The following is a 16,220-nucleotide window of genomic DNA, read 5'->3' as shown; positions in this document are numbered from 1 at the left end:
GAACACACGTATGAATTTGTGGTCATGAATTAATTTCATTTAGCTATTCTGAAAAGAAATACATATGTATTGTTACACTGTCGTAACCTCGTCACCAGGTAATATGATAATTGACTTTTCCACGTCCTAGATGTGACAGTTACGCTGTCTGTCTGTCTGTCTGTCTGTCTGTCTGTTCAGGTGAATGTGGTGGCACTTGTCAAACCAGTACTTAGCTTCGTAACTATAAAGTTTTCCGATGAAAAAAGTTTCCCGGCGAACAAGTAGATCGAGGGTTTGGTGAAGAGTACATCCAACATTATCATGCATTTAAAAAATGCCCATATGGCAGTATTTGTGTGTGAAAAATTTTGGAATATCTAACACAGGTATTGATCCTACTTGTAGAGCTATCAGACGACATGGTTTCGTCTTTTGTTTTACAAATGTGTACAAGTGCATATTAACAGCGGATGCACGACGTTAGTGTTCCTACGGTGTAATTCTCTTCCTTCCGTCATAGTTCCTGGCTGTCTCTTTATTGATCGCAGATCAAGTGATCCAGATTATTTAGACCGTCAATTCAGTCTAAAATTAACGAGGATACCGAAACAATTAAAAAAACGTTATAAAAAAGTCAGTCAGTAACAGAAAGAGATGTTCCCCGGCAGAGAATGTTTTGTGACCTTATAAAATATCGGTCAGTTACAGAAAGAGGTAATTCACGGCGGAATGTTTCGTGACGCCATAAAAAACATGTTAGTAAAAGAAAGAGATAATTCACGGCGGAATGTTTCGTGACGCCATAAACAACATGTTAGTAAAAGAAAGTGATAATTCACGGCGGAATGTTTCCTGACTTTATAAATTTTTGTTTGTTTTGTAACTAGTAATATGTTTATTAAAACTGGAACATTTTTACAAAGTAACTTGAATATCACATTTCCAACCGAGTCATTTTGTTCGCAAATATTTTTTTGGTCAAAAACAACAAAATCTTCGTACGACTTCGATGTAGTACTACTTTGTAGGAGATTGTTAAATATCTGTAAACTGTTATTGACTGATGGTAGCCATTTATTGTCACTTCTGATTCATCAGATGTCTAGCTGTGTCACTAATTAATAAGAAAAAACTTAACACACTAGCTGTGTACCGTTACATTTAGATAATGTTTCCCCGGCGGAAACCACTCTTCCAATACGATACGAATGATATATTTATTCTACCTTAAAAGTCTGTTAGGACCTTATCAATACTTTATCGATTTTATTAATAAAGATCCTTTTTTGGACCTAGGCGTGTTATCTGATAAGTAAACAGACGTATGAACAGCCAAGCAGGTCTGCTTCTCTCTTTGTGTTTGATACAAAGAACCTCGAGTGTTTTGATGAACATTAATCTTTAGTTATTTGTGACATTTTTCTTCTTTGATTCACTCCATAAAAAGTCACGGCTAATATTTTCTTCCAAGGCTATTGATGATTAAATCGGTCTTGAATGGCATCTATAGTTACCTAGTGTTGTCTGGAAAATACAGAATTAATTATATAGCGCTGTTATACCAAATACTGAATGACCTACAAATATCAAAATATGAAATAGGATTGAAAATTAATTAAAACTTATATTAGATATACATCTTTTTCATTCCAACTTTATGTATTTATTATTAAAGAATGTGTCATTAATTCAGGTAGATTTCTTGCTACATGAGTACTTCCTCTGATGACGTAAATGGACCCACGGGTCATATAAGGTCACACGCTTTTTCTAGCTCTAAAACATTTGACTGATCCGTGATGATCTTTTCCTAATTAATTTCAGAGGAAATTCTAATTAATTCTTTGACATTTGATTACTTGTTATTTTCAAAGTATCGATGAACCCATAATTACTTGTGGCACGTGTATATTGTCGTAAGATACCTGCTACATTCATGTTTTGCTCTGTTCGTTCATTACATTTGTAATTCGTTTCAAATATGTTCAAAATTAGAAAAAAAGAGTATCACCTTTCAAAAAAAATTCCTGTTAAAATAAGCAATTTTGTCTGTTGTAACGAACAAATTTATTTACAAATCTCTTTTTTAATTTAAAAATCATAAAAATTACTACAATCATAATCGTTGAAATTTAGGCATACATCGCCTAGCTAGATTCAGCGTGGCGTCTAAATAAGCATACAAACATGTATCTGAATTTTCAGTCAATACTTCGCGAGAAAAAACACGTGGTCAGTGCATGTCTTGAATTATAAGCCGCATTTTATGTCGGGACAGAAAAAAATGACTCGCCAACGAGAGACGTTTGTATTTCTTAAATCTCGCCAAAATATACAACCTTTTTAAACAACAAATTGCAATACACTGGCCTTGTTTTCTCCAATAGCTCATATGAAAGTCCACACTTTATTCACTATCTTGGTGAAAATTATTTTCTTTTGTTTATTTCTATTCTACATTTGACGTGTACGTATCTTTAAAGCATCATAATATGATCTGTTTATCTAATTTATATGCATATGTTTTTTTTTTTAATTTCTTTGCAGGATATTTCCTCTTTGGTCAGAATGTGACTTTGCCTGACCTGACTGGCCAATGACGTCAAACAACGCTACATTTACGGAGGAGACAACTGGTCACGTGTCACTGCTTTGGTTACCGCACGCTCTTATTGCGTTCGGGTTTATAAGCTTTCTGGGAATTAATTTTTATTGTTATCATAAGAAGTATAAAGAAAGATATCGACGGAAACTTGAAGTGACTAAAACGCGTGAAAAGATGAAAGAACGACGGAGAATTCTGAACTTAATTCGACTACGTTGTATTGTGAATGCGGAAGTGGCACAGAATGGTGGCGCACGTTCGGATCATTCGTCTGTCAATTCGCATGCTCATCCGTGCGGATCTACTATTGTTGAATGTGACCAATATGGACATGAAAAGTGTAGTTCGGTTTGATAATCGAACCGGTACGCGTAACAGTGGGGGATACTTGAGAGGATGTGGTCGTGAGTTTAATATATAACAATAGGAGAATTACGGCACTTTCTGTAAACGAGACGGAAAGTGCCGAAAGTTCCCTATTGACAATTTTATCATTTTATCGGAATGCCTTCATGACACAAATAGGACAAAATGATTAATGAAGTTAATACGGCACGCAAAATAAGAACACCTTTAATGGTATGTGATTGAGAATTTGCCATCGCCTTTTCGTACCGTAGGAACTGACAGTTTTCTGATATTGGTACAGTATACAGAAGTCCTGATTTTAGGCAATCCCGTTATATCTATCACAGATAAAACTTTGTTATCAGTGAATAACATCTATTGCATATTTTTAAAATTATTATACTTGCCTGGTTAAGCTGGGGGTTCCAATTGTTTCCACTATGACGTCATAACTTCATGGCGTCATATGCATTATGACATAAAAAAAAAGTTTAAATGTTTGCAAAACTAAATTATGTGATAAATAATAAATAACTTAAGTTTTGCATATGAGATTTCTGAAACTTATCACGATTTTTTTTGCATTTTACACGGACATGTACCTTACCAGTAAATAAACAAATAAAAATAAAATCCAAGACTAGTTTTATATTATTATCTGAATGGACACTCAGTATAAACTATAAACTTTATTTACTTTACATCAATTGCGATACAAGTTATTTCAAGTTATACTTGGCCAGAAGAGCTAAAAAAAGGTTGATAAAAACTCATTATAATAATTCAGACTACCATTATGAAATGGACCAATGTAATTAACACCTTATGTTAATGCCTTATTTTTATTGGTTCTTTATGAAACATCACTATCACCTTGTGCAGTTTCATGCTAAACGTCTGGCGAGTGCGTTACCACTGCGCCACCCGACCACCCTAGACTGTACTCTAATCGTATGTACACTAATATGTCAGTTACATTAGTTAAAATGTCTTGTGGTCCTAAAATTTTAACTTAACATTTTAAAGAAGTTGATAAAGCTTTAATTAGCATGGAAAATTTAAGTGAATTCGCTCGGCCATTTTTTTTAACTTTTCACCAAGAAACTATACTGCATATGATATAATAACTTGGAAACTATCGACATATCATGAATGGGTTGGTACTTTATGTAATGCAATTTTATTTATATCCATATAAAGTCTAAATAGACATTTTCCAACATCGGGGTCTAACAGGCCGATTAGCGTGATACATAAAAAGCAGTTAATTTTTGTTTTCAATAATCAGTGGTAAATATTTGTTTAAATTCAATTTTGTAGTTTTACTTTATTAGTCAATATAGTGAATGACCAGTTTCCAGATGTATAGCTTAATCAGAAGTTTTCATAACACAAGTTTTGAAAGGGAACCAACATCTGTACTATCCTTGATGAGTATAGTAAGACCTGCTGAAGTCTGAAAAGCTAAATCCTATGAGGTAAGGAGTATGTGTGTGAAAAGCCATGTCTGACAGATTTGTATCTAAGTCCATAGCTATATATCTATACACATTCTGAAAACAACCAGACACATTATTTCACAACTTAATTGTCATGTACTCAAGGTAGATCTGAGTTCATAAAAATATGTAATCAGGACGACTCCGGCTGGAAAAGGTGTCCGGATTATTAGCGGTCCATTGTATACTATTGTTTGAGTGTTTTATCAAATTTTAAACACCTGTGACCATGAGTATGGCCTAAGGTTTGTGCTTTTCACTAACTTTGGCTATAAGTCACCCCAGGAACCTACAAACTAAATATCACGATTTTAGTCCTTTCGGTTAATCATAAGAAGTAGCTTAAAAGTACAACAAACTTGACATCTGTGACCTTAGATACAGGTCAAGGTCATCTGCAAGAAAAAAGGTATGGTGCACCTATAGAGGCAGATATGCTACTAAGTCTGATACAGTATACTGTAAATTGTTTATTTTTCAAAGGATTTCAATTTTGTGGTTTTCAAATCAATAAATATTTTTTCATAGGCACTTGATTACATGAATGAATTACAAGTGCTCACAAAATCCACTGGCCCTTAAGAATTTGAATTCCCAATCATATTGTGAAAAGGAATTGGCTTATTGAAAGTATAATAAACCATAAACAAAAACCCTGTTACAGACAAGACAATGATTGTACAGTAATCATTCTCCCTAAAATTTAAATCGACTGGTAACAGGCAGGTGATCAGATGGGAAATGATCATCTGGAGGAAGTGTCCCTGTCCATTTTTCAGCCTCTGGAATGTCCACCACAGACAGGCAAGTTAGTGGTTTTCCTGAAGACTTACTTCCATAAAAGATGTAGTCAAAAGTGAATGGAACGGCATTATCAAAGTGTGTCAGGGGCGGCTCTTTACCCTGAAAAAAAAACCCACCAAAGTTAGTACAGGGTAATGTGAGTGTCATAGGCACTGCTGTACTTTGTAAATTTAACATCACAAAAATTAGTGTCACTAATAGGCTGTTCAAGAACCTGAAAATAAAGCACCCCAAAAAACTGTCAGTAGGGTATCAGCTGATTCCATACCCTGAAAAAAAAACCACATAAAAACTCCCAAAAATCAGTCATCAGTGTGTTTAAAGAGGTTATTTACCTGAAAATAAAAAACCCACAAAAATTAGTTATAGGTGTGTCAAAGACGGTTCTTTAACTTAAAAACTAACCATGTGTAAAGTGTCATATAAACAGAGTGTGTGAAGGCTGTTCATTACCCTGAAAAGAAAAAGCAACGAAGATGTCATTTTACTGTCAGTGTGTCACAGGTGTCTTCTTTTCTTTGAAATATCACAAGACAAATGTCATATCCTATCGTTGTATGTCAAATTCTGTTCTTTACCCTGTAAATGAAATACCATGAAAATGTGACGACATCTGTAAACATCAAACCTAATAACAGGCCAAATAGGCCTAAATCGATAAGCTGTTTCCAACTTATAAAGGGAAGCAATTGTTGTACTGTCTTGTATACAGCAACATCCATGTTAATAATGAAACACTTACAAAATAATTTTCAATATTTCACAGATATCATTTATCACAATCCTGGCCCCACTTGTATAAAACATCTCAACTTGAGATTTCCTCAAGTCGAGATTTTCCTCAGCTGATATCTCCTCAAAAACGGCTTGTATAAAATTTTCTCAAGGAACAGGAGGAAGGCATCGGCTAGGATGTCCTGAAATTCCTTGAGGAATTTTCATACAAAATATTTTCAAGGAGATATCAGCTGAGGAAAATCTCGACTTGAGGAAATCTCAAGTTGAGATGTTTTATACAAGTGGGGCCATGGCAGTTTATTATTCAGGTTGAACATCTCTACAGGTTGTACATATTACCCTTGTGACATTTGAATTGGGTTAAGGTCATTTCTTTGAACAAAACTGCCCCTTAAAAGGTGAAATATTATGGTCTTGGTCATCTTGGTTATTTAGAACAGGTTTTTTTTCAGGTTTCAAATTTTTATCCTTATGATTTTTGAAAGACCCATTTAAGTGTCAAGGTCATACATTAAACACGAGATTGGGTGAATATTGTCACCAATCTTTGTCAGATCTTTGTTCTTTAAAATGTGGATCATTTATTTTCTTTTCTCTTCTTTCCTCTGTTTTTGCTTTTCAAATTATATGAGATTTTAAAAATTTTTCAAGAAATAGTGAAAAACATCATTACCTAATCCAAGATGGTAACTGTCAGCCATTTTTTGCTTTTCTAATCAGTTCCAAAATCAAATGGGCAAATTGAGAGACCAAGGGTAACATACATATGAAATATGAGAAAGATCCATGCTGTACTTCTCAAGATTTCGCATTAACAAAAATTATTTACAGACAATTGGACAGGTGACCGACCAAGAATGGACATAAGGTGACTGACCAAGAATGGACATAAAGCGACTGACCAAGAATGGACATAAGGCGACTGATTATCCCACCATCTGACAATGAGGCCTTATCCGGTAATCTCGCCTTAATAATGAGCAAATACCATGACTCAGGATTTAGGGTTTTTTGAAAGTCATTGCAACACTGATATGTAGTGTCCATATTAACAAAACCTCTATATGTTTGTAGATATTATTGAAGAAGGTTCATACATGTGGACATGGTCAAAGAAAATTTCACAAGTAATTGAATACTGACCACACAGGTCTTATAAGCACTCTGTAATGGTAGGTCATCTGCCGGAAAACTTTGAATCAGTCTTTTGAAGACAGGAAGCAGCTGGAACATAAACAAATTAAATATCATGGTTTTCATAAAAATGCTTATCATGTACTTATATACATAATAATGTGAAAAAGATCTTATTTATGTACATAATTCTTTGGTTCCTCACAGCACAAAACCCCTATACTACTGCAAAGTCATTAAATTTTGAGGGGGATTTACTGTCACTTAAGTACACATATCCTCTCCTTCTCCTTCAAGAATCTTTCAAATTCTCATAAAATTTGATCAAAATATATCAATATATTCAGAAGGAACAGTTTTTTAAAGAGAAACTCCTGTACAACTGGTCCAGATTCATTCACACCAAAAATTTCACCATGGCATAAACTCATACAATGTAGGTCCTTAAGACCAGATGAACTAATTATGTAAATCATGGATGGTTTCAGTTTAGAAAACCAACAAACTAGGTAAGATACACAATCTTCATAGATATTTAATGCACAAAATGAATTAGAAAATTTCATTTAGCAAGAAATTCCCAAAGGGTTCATTGTTTCATCTATGTTTGTTTCAAAGTTAGATCCTTTAAATACTTTTCTCTTTTTTTTGTTTTTGATCTTTATGATATAAAATTTGAAAATTTCCTTATAAAAATTGTGATTATAATCTTTCACTGTCAAATCCAAAATGGTCTCCCATCAGTAATATTGCTATTTTTTCTGTCCAGTCCCAAAATCAAAAGGACACAACTATGGACCGAGAGGAACCTTTATATCAAATCTGAGGATAATCCATCCAGAATTTCTCACAAAATGGAGGTAACAGTCTCTTGTATTAAAATTTCTGTAAGCAATTTTGTTTTTCTGAGCAATCCAAAAATCAATCGGGCAAAACAAAGAACAAGAGGGAAACAACAGATGTAGATAGGAAATGTGCAAAAGATTCATCCAATGCTTCTTGAGAAATTACCATAACAAATTACAGCTGTCAAAAACTAAGATGGTCTCCTGTTGGTCATCTTGTTTCTCAGATCAGTCTCTAAATGGACATGCTATATGCAAGTAAGGACCAAGGTGAACCTGTTATGAAATTTGAGAAAGACCCATTAAACACTTCTCCAGAAAAAGTAATAACAATTTATTACTGCCAAAATCCAAGATGGCCGTCTGTCAGCATATTATTTTCATATTAGTCTCTTTGTCAGGTAATCCACAACTAGGGACCAAGAGGGCCCGACATAAAATTAAAAAATCGTCCATTCAGTACATCTCAAGAAATTGAGTAAGTACATGTATTGTTTCAGGCCAGATGGACACCAGACCACAGAATTTGAACACCCTACCATCTGATGAATGGACTGTACATTGAATTCTTTTCTAAACATTTAAATCAGTCACTAACCTTCTGGCCATCAAATGCTGGAATCAGTGTCTTTTCAAAATCATACCCAGCATGTTTGCCCTGAGACAGAATGTAGGCTAGTGATTGAGGCACGGAGTTGAAGTCACCGCAGTATACACAGCAGTTTGGTGTGTCACCTAAATACTGAGAGAGGGCGAACTTTGAGCACCTACACTGCAACAAAATATATTTGAATCAATAAAAAGATGAAGATTGAAAAACAGATTTGAACAATAATGAGACAAGTGAAACCAGAACTAGATATCTACACAAAAGGGACTGGTTACATTGTGATACATATCATTTACACAATTAAAACAGGGGTGACAAATTAGAAAAACTACACTACTGGGACATAACATCTACACTACTGGGACATAACATCTATACTACTGGGACATAACATCTACACTACTGGGATATAACATATACACTACAGGGACATAACATCTACACTACTGGGACATAACATCTACACTACTGGGACACAACATCAACACTACTGGGACATAACATCTACACTACTGGGACATAACATATACACTACAGGGACATAACATATACATTAGTGGGACAAAACATCTACACTACAGGGACATCACATATTCATTACCGGGACAAAACATCCACACTACAGGGACAAAACATCTACACTACAGGGACATCACATATTCATTACTGGGACATAACATCTACACTATAGGTACATAACATCTACACTACTGGGACATAACATCTACACTACTGGGACATAAGATCTACATTACTGGGACATAACATCTACACTACAGGGACATAACATCTACACTATAGGTACATAACATCTACACTACTGGGACATAACATCTACATTATTGGGACATAACATGTACACTACTGGGACATAACATATACATTACTGGGACAAAACATCTACACTATTGGGACATAACATATACACTACTGGGACATAACATCTACACTACAGAAACATATCATCCACACTACTGGGACATTACATCTACACTATAGGGACATAACATATACACTACTGGGACATAACATCTACACTATTGGGACATAACATATACACTACTGGGACATAACATCTACACTACAGGTACATAACAGCTACACTACTGGGACATAACATCTACACTACTGGGACATAACATCTACACTACAGGGACATAATATCTACACTACTGGGACATAACATATACATTACAGGGAGATAACATATATGTTACTGGGACATAACATCTACACTACAGGGACAAAACATCTACGCAACTGGGACATAACATCTACACTACAGGGACATAACATCTACACTACTGGGACATAACATCTACACTACTGGGACACAACATCAACACTACAGGGACATAACATATACACTACAGGGACATAACATATACATTAGTGGGACAAAACATCTACACTACAGGGACATAACATCTACACTACAGGGACATCACATATTCATTACCGGGACAAAACATCCACACTACAGGGACAAAACATCTACACTACAGGGACATCACATATTCATTACTGGGACATAACATCTACACTATAGGTACATAACATCTACACTACTGGGACATAACATCTACACTACTGGGACATAATATCTACATTACTGGGACATAACATCTACACTACAGGGACATAACATCTACACTATAGGTACATAACATCTACACTACTGGGACATAACATCTACATTATTGGGACATAACATATACATTACTGGGACAAAACATCTACACTATTGGGACATAACATATACACTACTGGGACATAACATCTAAACTACTGGGACATAACATCTACACTACAGAAACATATCATCCACACTACTGGGACATTACATCTACACTACAGGGACATAACATATACACTACTGGGACATAACATCTACACTACAGGGACATAACATATACACTACTGGGACATAACATCTACACTACAGGGACATAACATCTACACTACTGGGACATAACATCTACACTACTGGGACATAACATCTACACTACAGGGACATAACATCTACACTACTGGGACATAACATATACATTACAGGGAGATAACATATATGTTACTGGGACATAACATCTACACTACAGGGACAAAACATATACGCAACTGGGACATAACATCTACACTACTGGGACATAACATCTACACTACAGGGACATAATATCTACATTACTGGGACATAACATCTACACTACAGGGACATAACATCTACACTACTGGGACATAACATCTACACTACAGGGACATAACATATACATAAACTGGTGAGACAGGGACACAGCATCTACACCCCTTTGAGAGGCTTGTCAGGGACACAACCTTTACACTATTAGGACAGGTGAGACAGGGACACAACCTCTACACAATTGGAACGGGTGAGATAGTGTTAAATCTATGCAAAAACTCTATGCACTATTGGGACAGGTGAGACAGGGACACAACCTCTACACAATTGGAATGAGGGAGATAGTGCTAAATCTATGCAACAACCCTATGCACTATTGGGACAGGTGAGACAGGGACACAACCTCTACACAATTGGGATGAGTGAGACTGGGATACAACATCTGTATTACCTGTGCAGGCTAACTCACCTGGAGTGCTCTTACATCAGTGAGAGGTTCAGATCCCCAGATGATGTGTGTATTTGCCACCACCACCACTTCTCTGGTCAACACTGACCGCAGTTTGGTCACCAACAGTACATCTGGTCGGTCAACGTAGCGAGTTTTCAACATCGTAGATAGTTCTGGGTCATCACTATTATCCAAATTATCTAAAATCTTCAAATAACAACAAGGATCAAATGTTGATTTGATACATATTTCAAATTATATATACATATTTTAAACAATTATATCCTTGTAATTCAAATGTCAAATTTCAACACTGTATAACCTGCTCCCTCTAAGTGCATAGTAGATGTTATGATATTACTTTTTCACAGGTATCTACATGTACATATTACAAAATATTTATGAAAGAAATTCTCTCACACAAGCTGATGACACAACAATCAATACCTGCTTACAAGGGCAGATAACTCTGCATTACAAAAAAAAAATGGAATATTCTTAGTTTAAGTACATTGACATTTCCTTTAATTGTATGATTACTTTAACAGGTTAAACAATTAGTGTTACAATTGTATTTACAACATTATTACCTTGCCTGCTTCATCACCAAGGTAAAACACAGCTTTGTCTTCAAGAGCAAATTTTGCTTCCTTCCAGAATGTTGCGCATCCTTCATCATAATAATCGCTGTCTTCCTTTCTCCTGACAAATAAACCTGTATATCCTAACCTGTGTAAATAAACAGGTGAGTAATTATATATTATATAAAAAAACAATGTGTTTACACCAACCTGTGTAAATAAACAGGTGAGTAATTATATATTATATAAAAAAACAATGTGTTTACACCAACCTGTGTAAATAAACAGGTGAGTAATTATATATTATATAAAAAAACAATGTGTTTACACCAACCTGTGTAAATAAACAGGTGAGTAATTATATATTATATAAAAAAACAATGTGTTTACACCAACCTGTGTAAATAAACAGGTGAGTAATTATATATTATATAAAAAAAACAATGTGTTTACACCAACCTGTGTAAATAAACAGGTGAGTAATTATATATTATATAAAAAAACAATGTGTTTACACCAACCTGTGTAAATAAACAGGTGAGTAATTAAATATTATATAAAAAAACAATGTGTTTACACCAACCTGTGTAAATAAACAGGTGAGTAATTAAATATTATATAAAAAAACAATGTGTTTACACCAACCTGTGTAAATAAACAGGTGAGTAATTATATATTATATAAATTAACACACATGTGTTTATACCAACCTGTGTAAATAAACAGGCGAGTAATTATATATTATATAAATAAACAACATGCTATACCAGCTTGTGTAAATAAACAGATAAATAATATATTTTATTAATAAACAATGTGTTTATACCAACCTATGTAAATAAACACACATGCACGCTATATATTGATGTAAATATATTGCCAACTTCCTAACATTGTCTGCTATCCAAACAGACAAACTCGATATCTCAACTTATATAAATAAACAGTTTAATTCTTGTTGGCCCCTGGAAGCATGTGTTGGCTATTACTACAGCAGGAAACCAGATTACACAGGAAAAACCATGTAGCTGATCCCATACCTTTTCACACTCAGTTGAGGAATTTAATTTCAGATGACTAGGTGCAAGGCGCGCCTCTCACCACTTCAGTACCTGACACAAAATTTTCTGTTATATCAATGATATGTAAATAAAAAGTTTAAATAAATCATTGGTTGTATAAATAAATGAACACAATTGTCCATTTCTTCCTAACAAAATCAAAAATGTATATCCCTACCTGTATTAATAAACAGGTAAATACAATGTTATATACGTCTGTACCATCCAGTACTGTCAATAAACAGGTGTAAGGAAAAGTGTATGTTATATTAACAAACACATCTGTATATCCGGAAACCTGTTAAAATTTATGTTATGTACATGTAAATAAAAACAGTAGTATATCTCAACCTTATGTAAATAAGTAAATAATTGTAGACGTACCGGTAGGTGATATAGATAAACACATCCGTGTATCACAATTTGTGTAAATATACAGGTAAATATTTGTAGGTAATACCTCTCTCGATATGTATATGTGTATATGCACCATTAGGAGTTAAGGACATGTGTTAACTGCAGTGCCTGTATCAGAGTATTAAAAAGCATGTAGGTATTGATTATATCTATAATTTAGTAAATACATGAAGGACCTGTATACGGTAATTGTGTTTCAACACATCCTTGTACTTTGAGCTCTGCTCTGTCAATGCACACTTTCAGATATTCAATAAAATTTTGAAATGTCATCAAAAAGAATTATTCATTATATTGTATTATGAAATTAACAACACACTAGTATAGTTTTCTTTAACAATTAAATCAACATTGTACCTATTCATCTCTGTCTCAAGTGTCTCCTTCCAATATGCTGGTCCAACCTCTTGAAAGCAGATAATGTCATTATTAAGATGTGCGATCTCCTTCATTCGGATGTTATGACGATAGGAGAGTTCTAGAGTTATTGGGTCTGCCTTTGTATAACTGTAGTCCCAGCGTTGAACATGACAGGCAGCTAGTAAATTATAAGTTAACACAGAGAATTCATCACCAGCACCACCAACCCCATCTTCTTTTGTAAACGTCCTTCTGTCTTGAAAACTTTTTGGAATTGACATCTTGAACACAACCTAAAAAAAAAAATCTGATGTTCTTAAGACTGTTTGATTAATTATTATTTTCGCAAAAAAAACAATATAAAAACTCTACTTAGTATAAATAATTTATCTTCTTGATTGAAAAAAGAAAATGTGAAAGAAAAGTATTTTATGCAAACATGCATGATCAATACAAATTTCTATTTTTAGAATATCAAATAGTATTTTAGTTGTTCTATCTGGATCAATTTTAAAAAACATATCTCTGTAGTTATTGATAAAATGCTTATTAACTGTTTACTATTGAAGAAAACCTGATAAATAGGTTGGTACTATTTAAGTCCTTAGCCTCTGTCAATTGACAATGATTTAGAATGCTATTCTATAACTAAGTTCATACACAAGTACACCACTGCAGGTACATTATGTGACCATCTTCACAGAAGGCACATGTGTTGACACGAAGAAATCATCTGCTACATTTTTTTTAAATATATAAAACACCAAAGCCAAATCTACATTAAAAAATATTTAGAAAAAACATAATATTGATTACATTTTTAAAGTAGTGTGTTTGTTTTATTGTTTTGGTAATTATAAGCTCTCAAGCTCTCTGATTTGATTATACCCTGTCCCAATCGGCTCTTGAAATCAGTCAGTAGGCTGAGTAGTCGTTTTATCATGTGTTTTTTCTTTAATATTTGTAAGCCGATGATTATTTGTTAGAATGTTTCCATGTTAGATATTTAAAAGGCTTTACTGTTATTTATTTTTAATGAATCCCCCTTGATATGTCCGGATGATGCCGTTTCCGGATTCGTTTCCCTTATTAGTGACAAACAAGCAACTGTCGCCTGCGAACATAAACAGCTAAGCTCGGATATCTATGAATATTAGAAAATTGATGTTATAATATTGATTAAATGATTTATTCAAAATATTCTTCTTTGTGTTTGTTTATTTTAAAGAAAGGGCTGATATCAAGACAGTCAGGTTGATAAGGCGTGTGATATCAAAATGGTCGTAAAATAATCTTTACACAAGGTCTAGGGGAGACAACTCGCTCTCTAATTCACAAGTAAAATCGAAAATAGAAAATTAAATTTTATTCTGACAACTGTACCCTTGATCGTTTACCATTGCATTGCCCGCGTGATCCCTTTTTTTCAAAAGTCTACGCATAGTCTACTTACTGGTGTTGAAAGACTATAAGCTATGTATAGTTTCTTCCTTCCTCCTCCATGGAAACCGTTCGGCTTCCGATCACTGGCCGGCCTGGCAAACACAAGCTAATTCTAATTAGCAAAAGCTAAGGTACTCCAACGTTCGACGCAATGTCTTCCGGACGTTTTTACATCTAATCACTGTTTGTTTACGCACAAGGTAGTAAATCCCAGACTCACAGTAACATAGATCGATAAAGTTTGACCTCACAGAAACGGGGAGTGTTGTTTGCAATGCTGAGCCGAAGGGAATTAACTCTTACAGTATAATGAAGCACAATTTTATTGATTAAAAATACGCTGTGATACTAACAGAGAAGTATGATAGTGCATTTTACGTACCTGATCTAGCCGATGCCTTATACACGTATAGAAGAGGCTTATACGTCACTGTCGTAGTAAAAAAATAAAACAAGCATAAAAATAGCGGGTGTATCAGGTAGGTCGTGTCTCTTCGATTTTTTCTGCACTATAATATTCAGTTTAGTATTCCGCAGTGACAGGATTCATATTCTGGTGTGTAACCATCCAACCGGTCCAATCAATTGTTAATTGTGGTTTAAATCTCTGCTGAATTAAATGCATGTTATTAGCATATCGCTTGTATGTGTTGCTACACGTACTTGTGTATACATGTATATTATGTTATACATTATGGTGATGTAAAGCGGTTTTTAATTAGATATTTTTTCATTGTTTAATTCCCGATAGACGATGTAATGTACAATAGAGAATACACGGCCAGTGTCTTAAAATATATGCTGTATTTTAGCGTGCCACTTTTGTGTTTCTGTGCCGAGCCAAAATTGGGTATATTTTTAAGACAACATAGGTTGAAAATCAGACAATTGAAACTTAAAAAAATTGTTGTTCTGTCTGTGTTTACCCTACATTGACGTCACGTTGAATTTTGCCTGATGACGGACGCCAAAATAATTGCTCCACGTGGAAACGTACTTCCAAACTATATCGGATATAATACCGATTTTATGAATAAATCAACTTGTTCAATAAAATATTTAAAACTGTTTAATTCAACAACTCTTTATATTTCTAAACTCAATATTTAAGTAAATTCCGCCTGAGAGTAATTCTGTCGAATTACCGCACGTGCTAAAATACAGCTGTACTTCTCTGTATCCTTCATACTCTACCCTGTACCCTG

At 34.3% G+C, this 16,220-nt stretch overlaps 1 protein-coding gene across 2 annotated transcripts; it reads right to left on the bottom strand.

Moving 5' to 3' along the window:
- Positions 1 to 4,886: 4,886 nt before the first annotated feature.
- Positions 4,887 to 15,534, bottom strand: LOC132549574 (uncharacterized). Of its 2 annotated transcripts, none has more exons than XM_060213513.1 (7): positions 15,398 to 15,534; positions 13,570 to 13,865; positions 11,744 to 11,882; positions 11,172 to 11,360; positions 8,554 to 8,727; positions 7,120 to 7,200; positions 4,887 to 5,337 (listed from the first exon to the last, which is right to left on the bottom strand). In XM_060213513.1, the coding sequence occupies exons 2-7, from the start codon at positions 13,851 to 13,853 to the stop codon at positions 5,131 to 5,133; spliced, it is 1,074 nt and encodes a 357-aa protein (XP_060069496.1). In that variant the 5' UTR covers positions 13,854 to 13,865; positions 15,398 to 15,534; the 3' UTR covers positions 4,887 to 5,130. The 2 variants fall into 2 exon arrangements, with proteins under 2 accessions (XP_060069496.1, XP_060069495.1); XM_060213512.1 differs by lacking the exon at positions 15,398 to 15,534 and adding an exon at positions 15,026 to 15,269.
- Between the last annotated feature and the right edge of the window lie 686 nt (positions 15,535 to 16,220).

Source organism: Ylistrum balloti, unplaced genomic scaffold (genome assembly GCF_031769215.1).
Source record: "Ylistrum balloti isolate Yb309-2 unplaced genomic scaffold, AGI_CSIRO_Ybal_v1 Utg370066, whole genome shotgun sequence".
Lineage (NCBI taxonomy): Eukaryota > Metazoa > Mollusca > Bivalvia > Pectinida > Pectinidae > Ylistrum > Ylistrum balloti.
The sequence above is the reverse complement of the archived record's forward strand: the minus strand, read 5'-3'. Positions and strand labels throughout refer to the sequence as shown.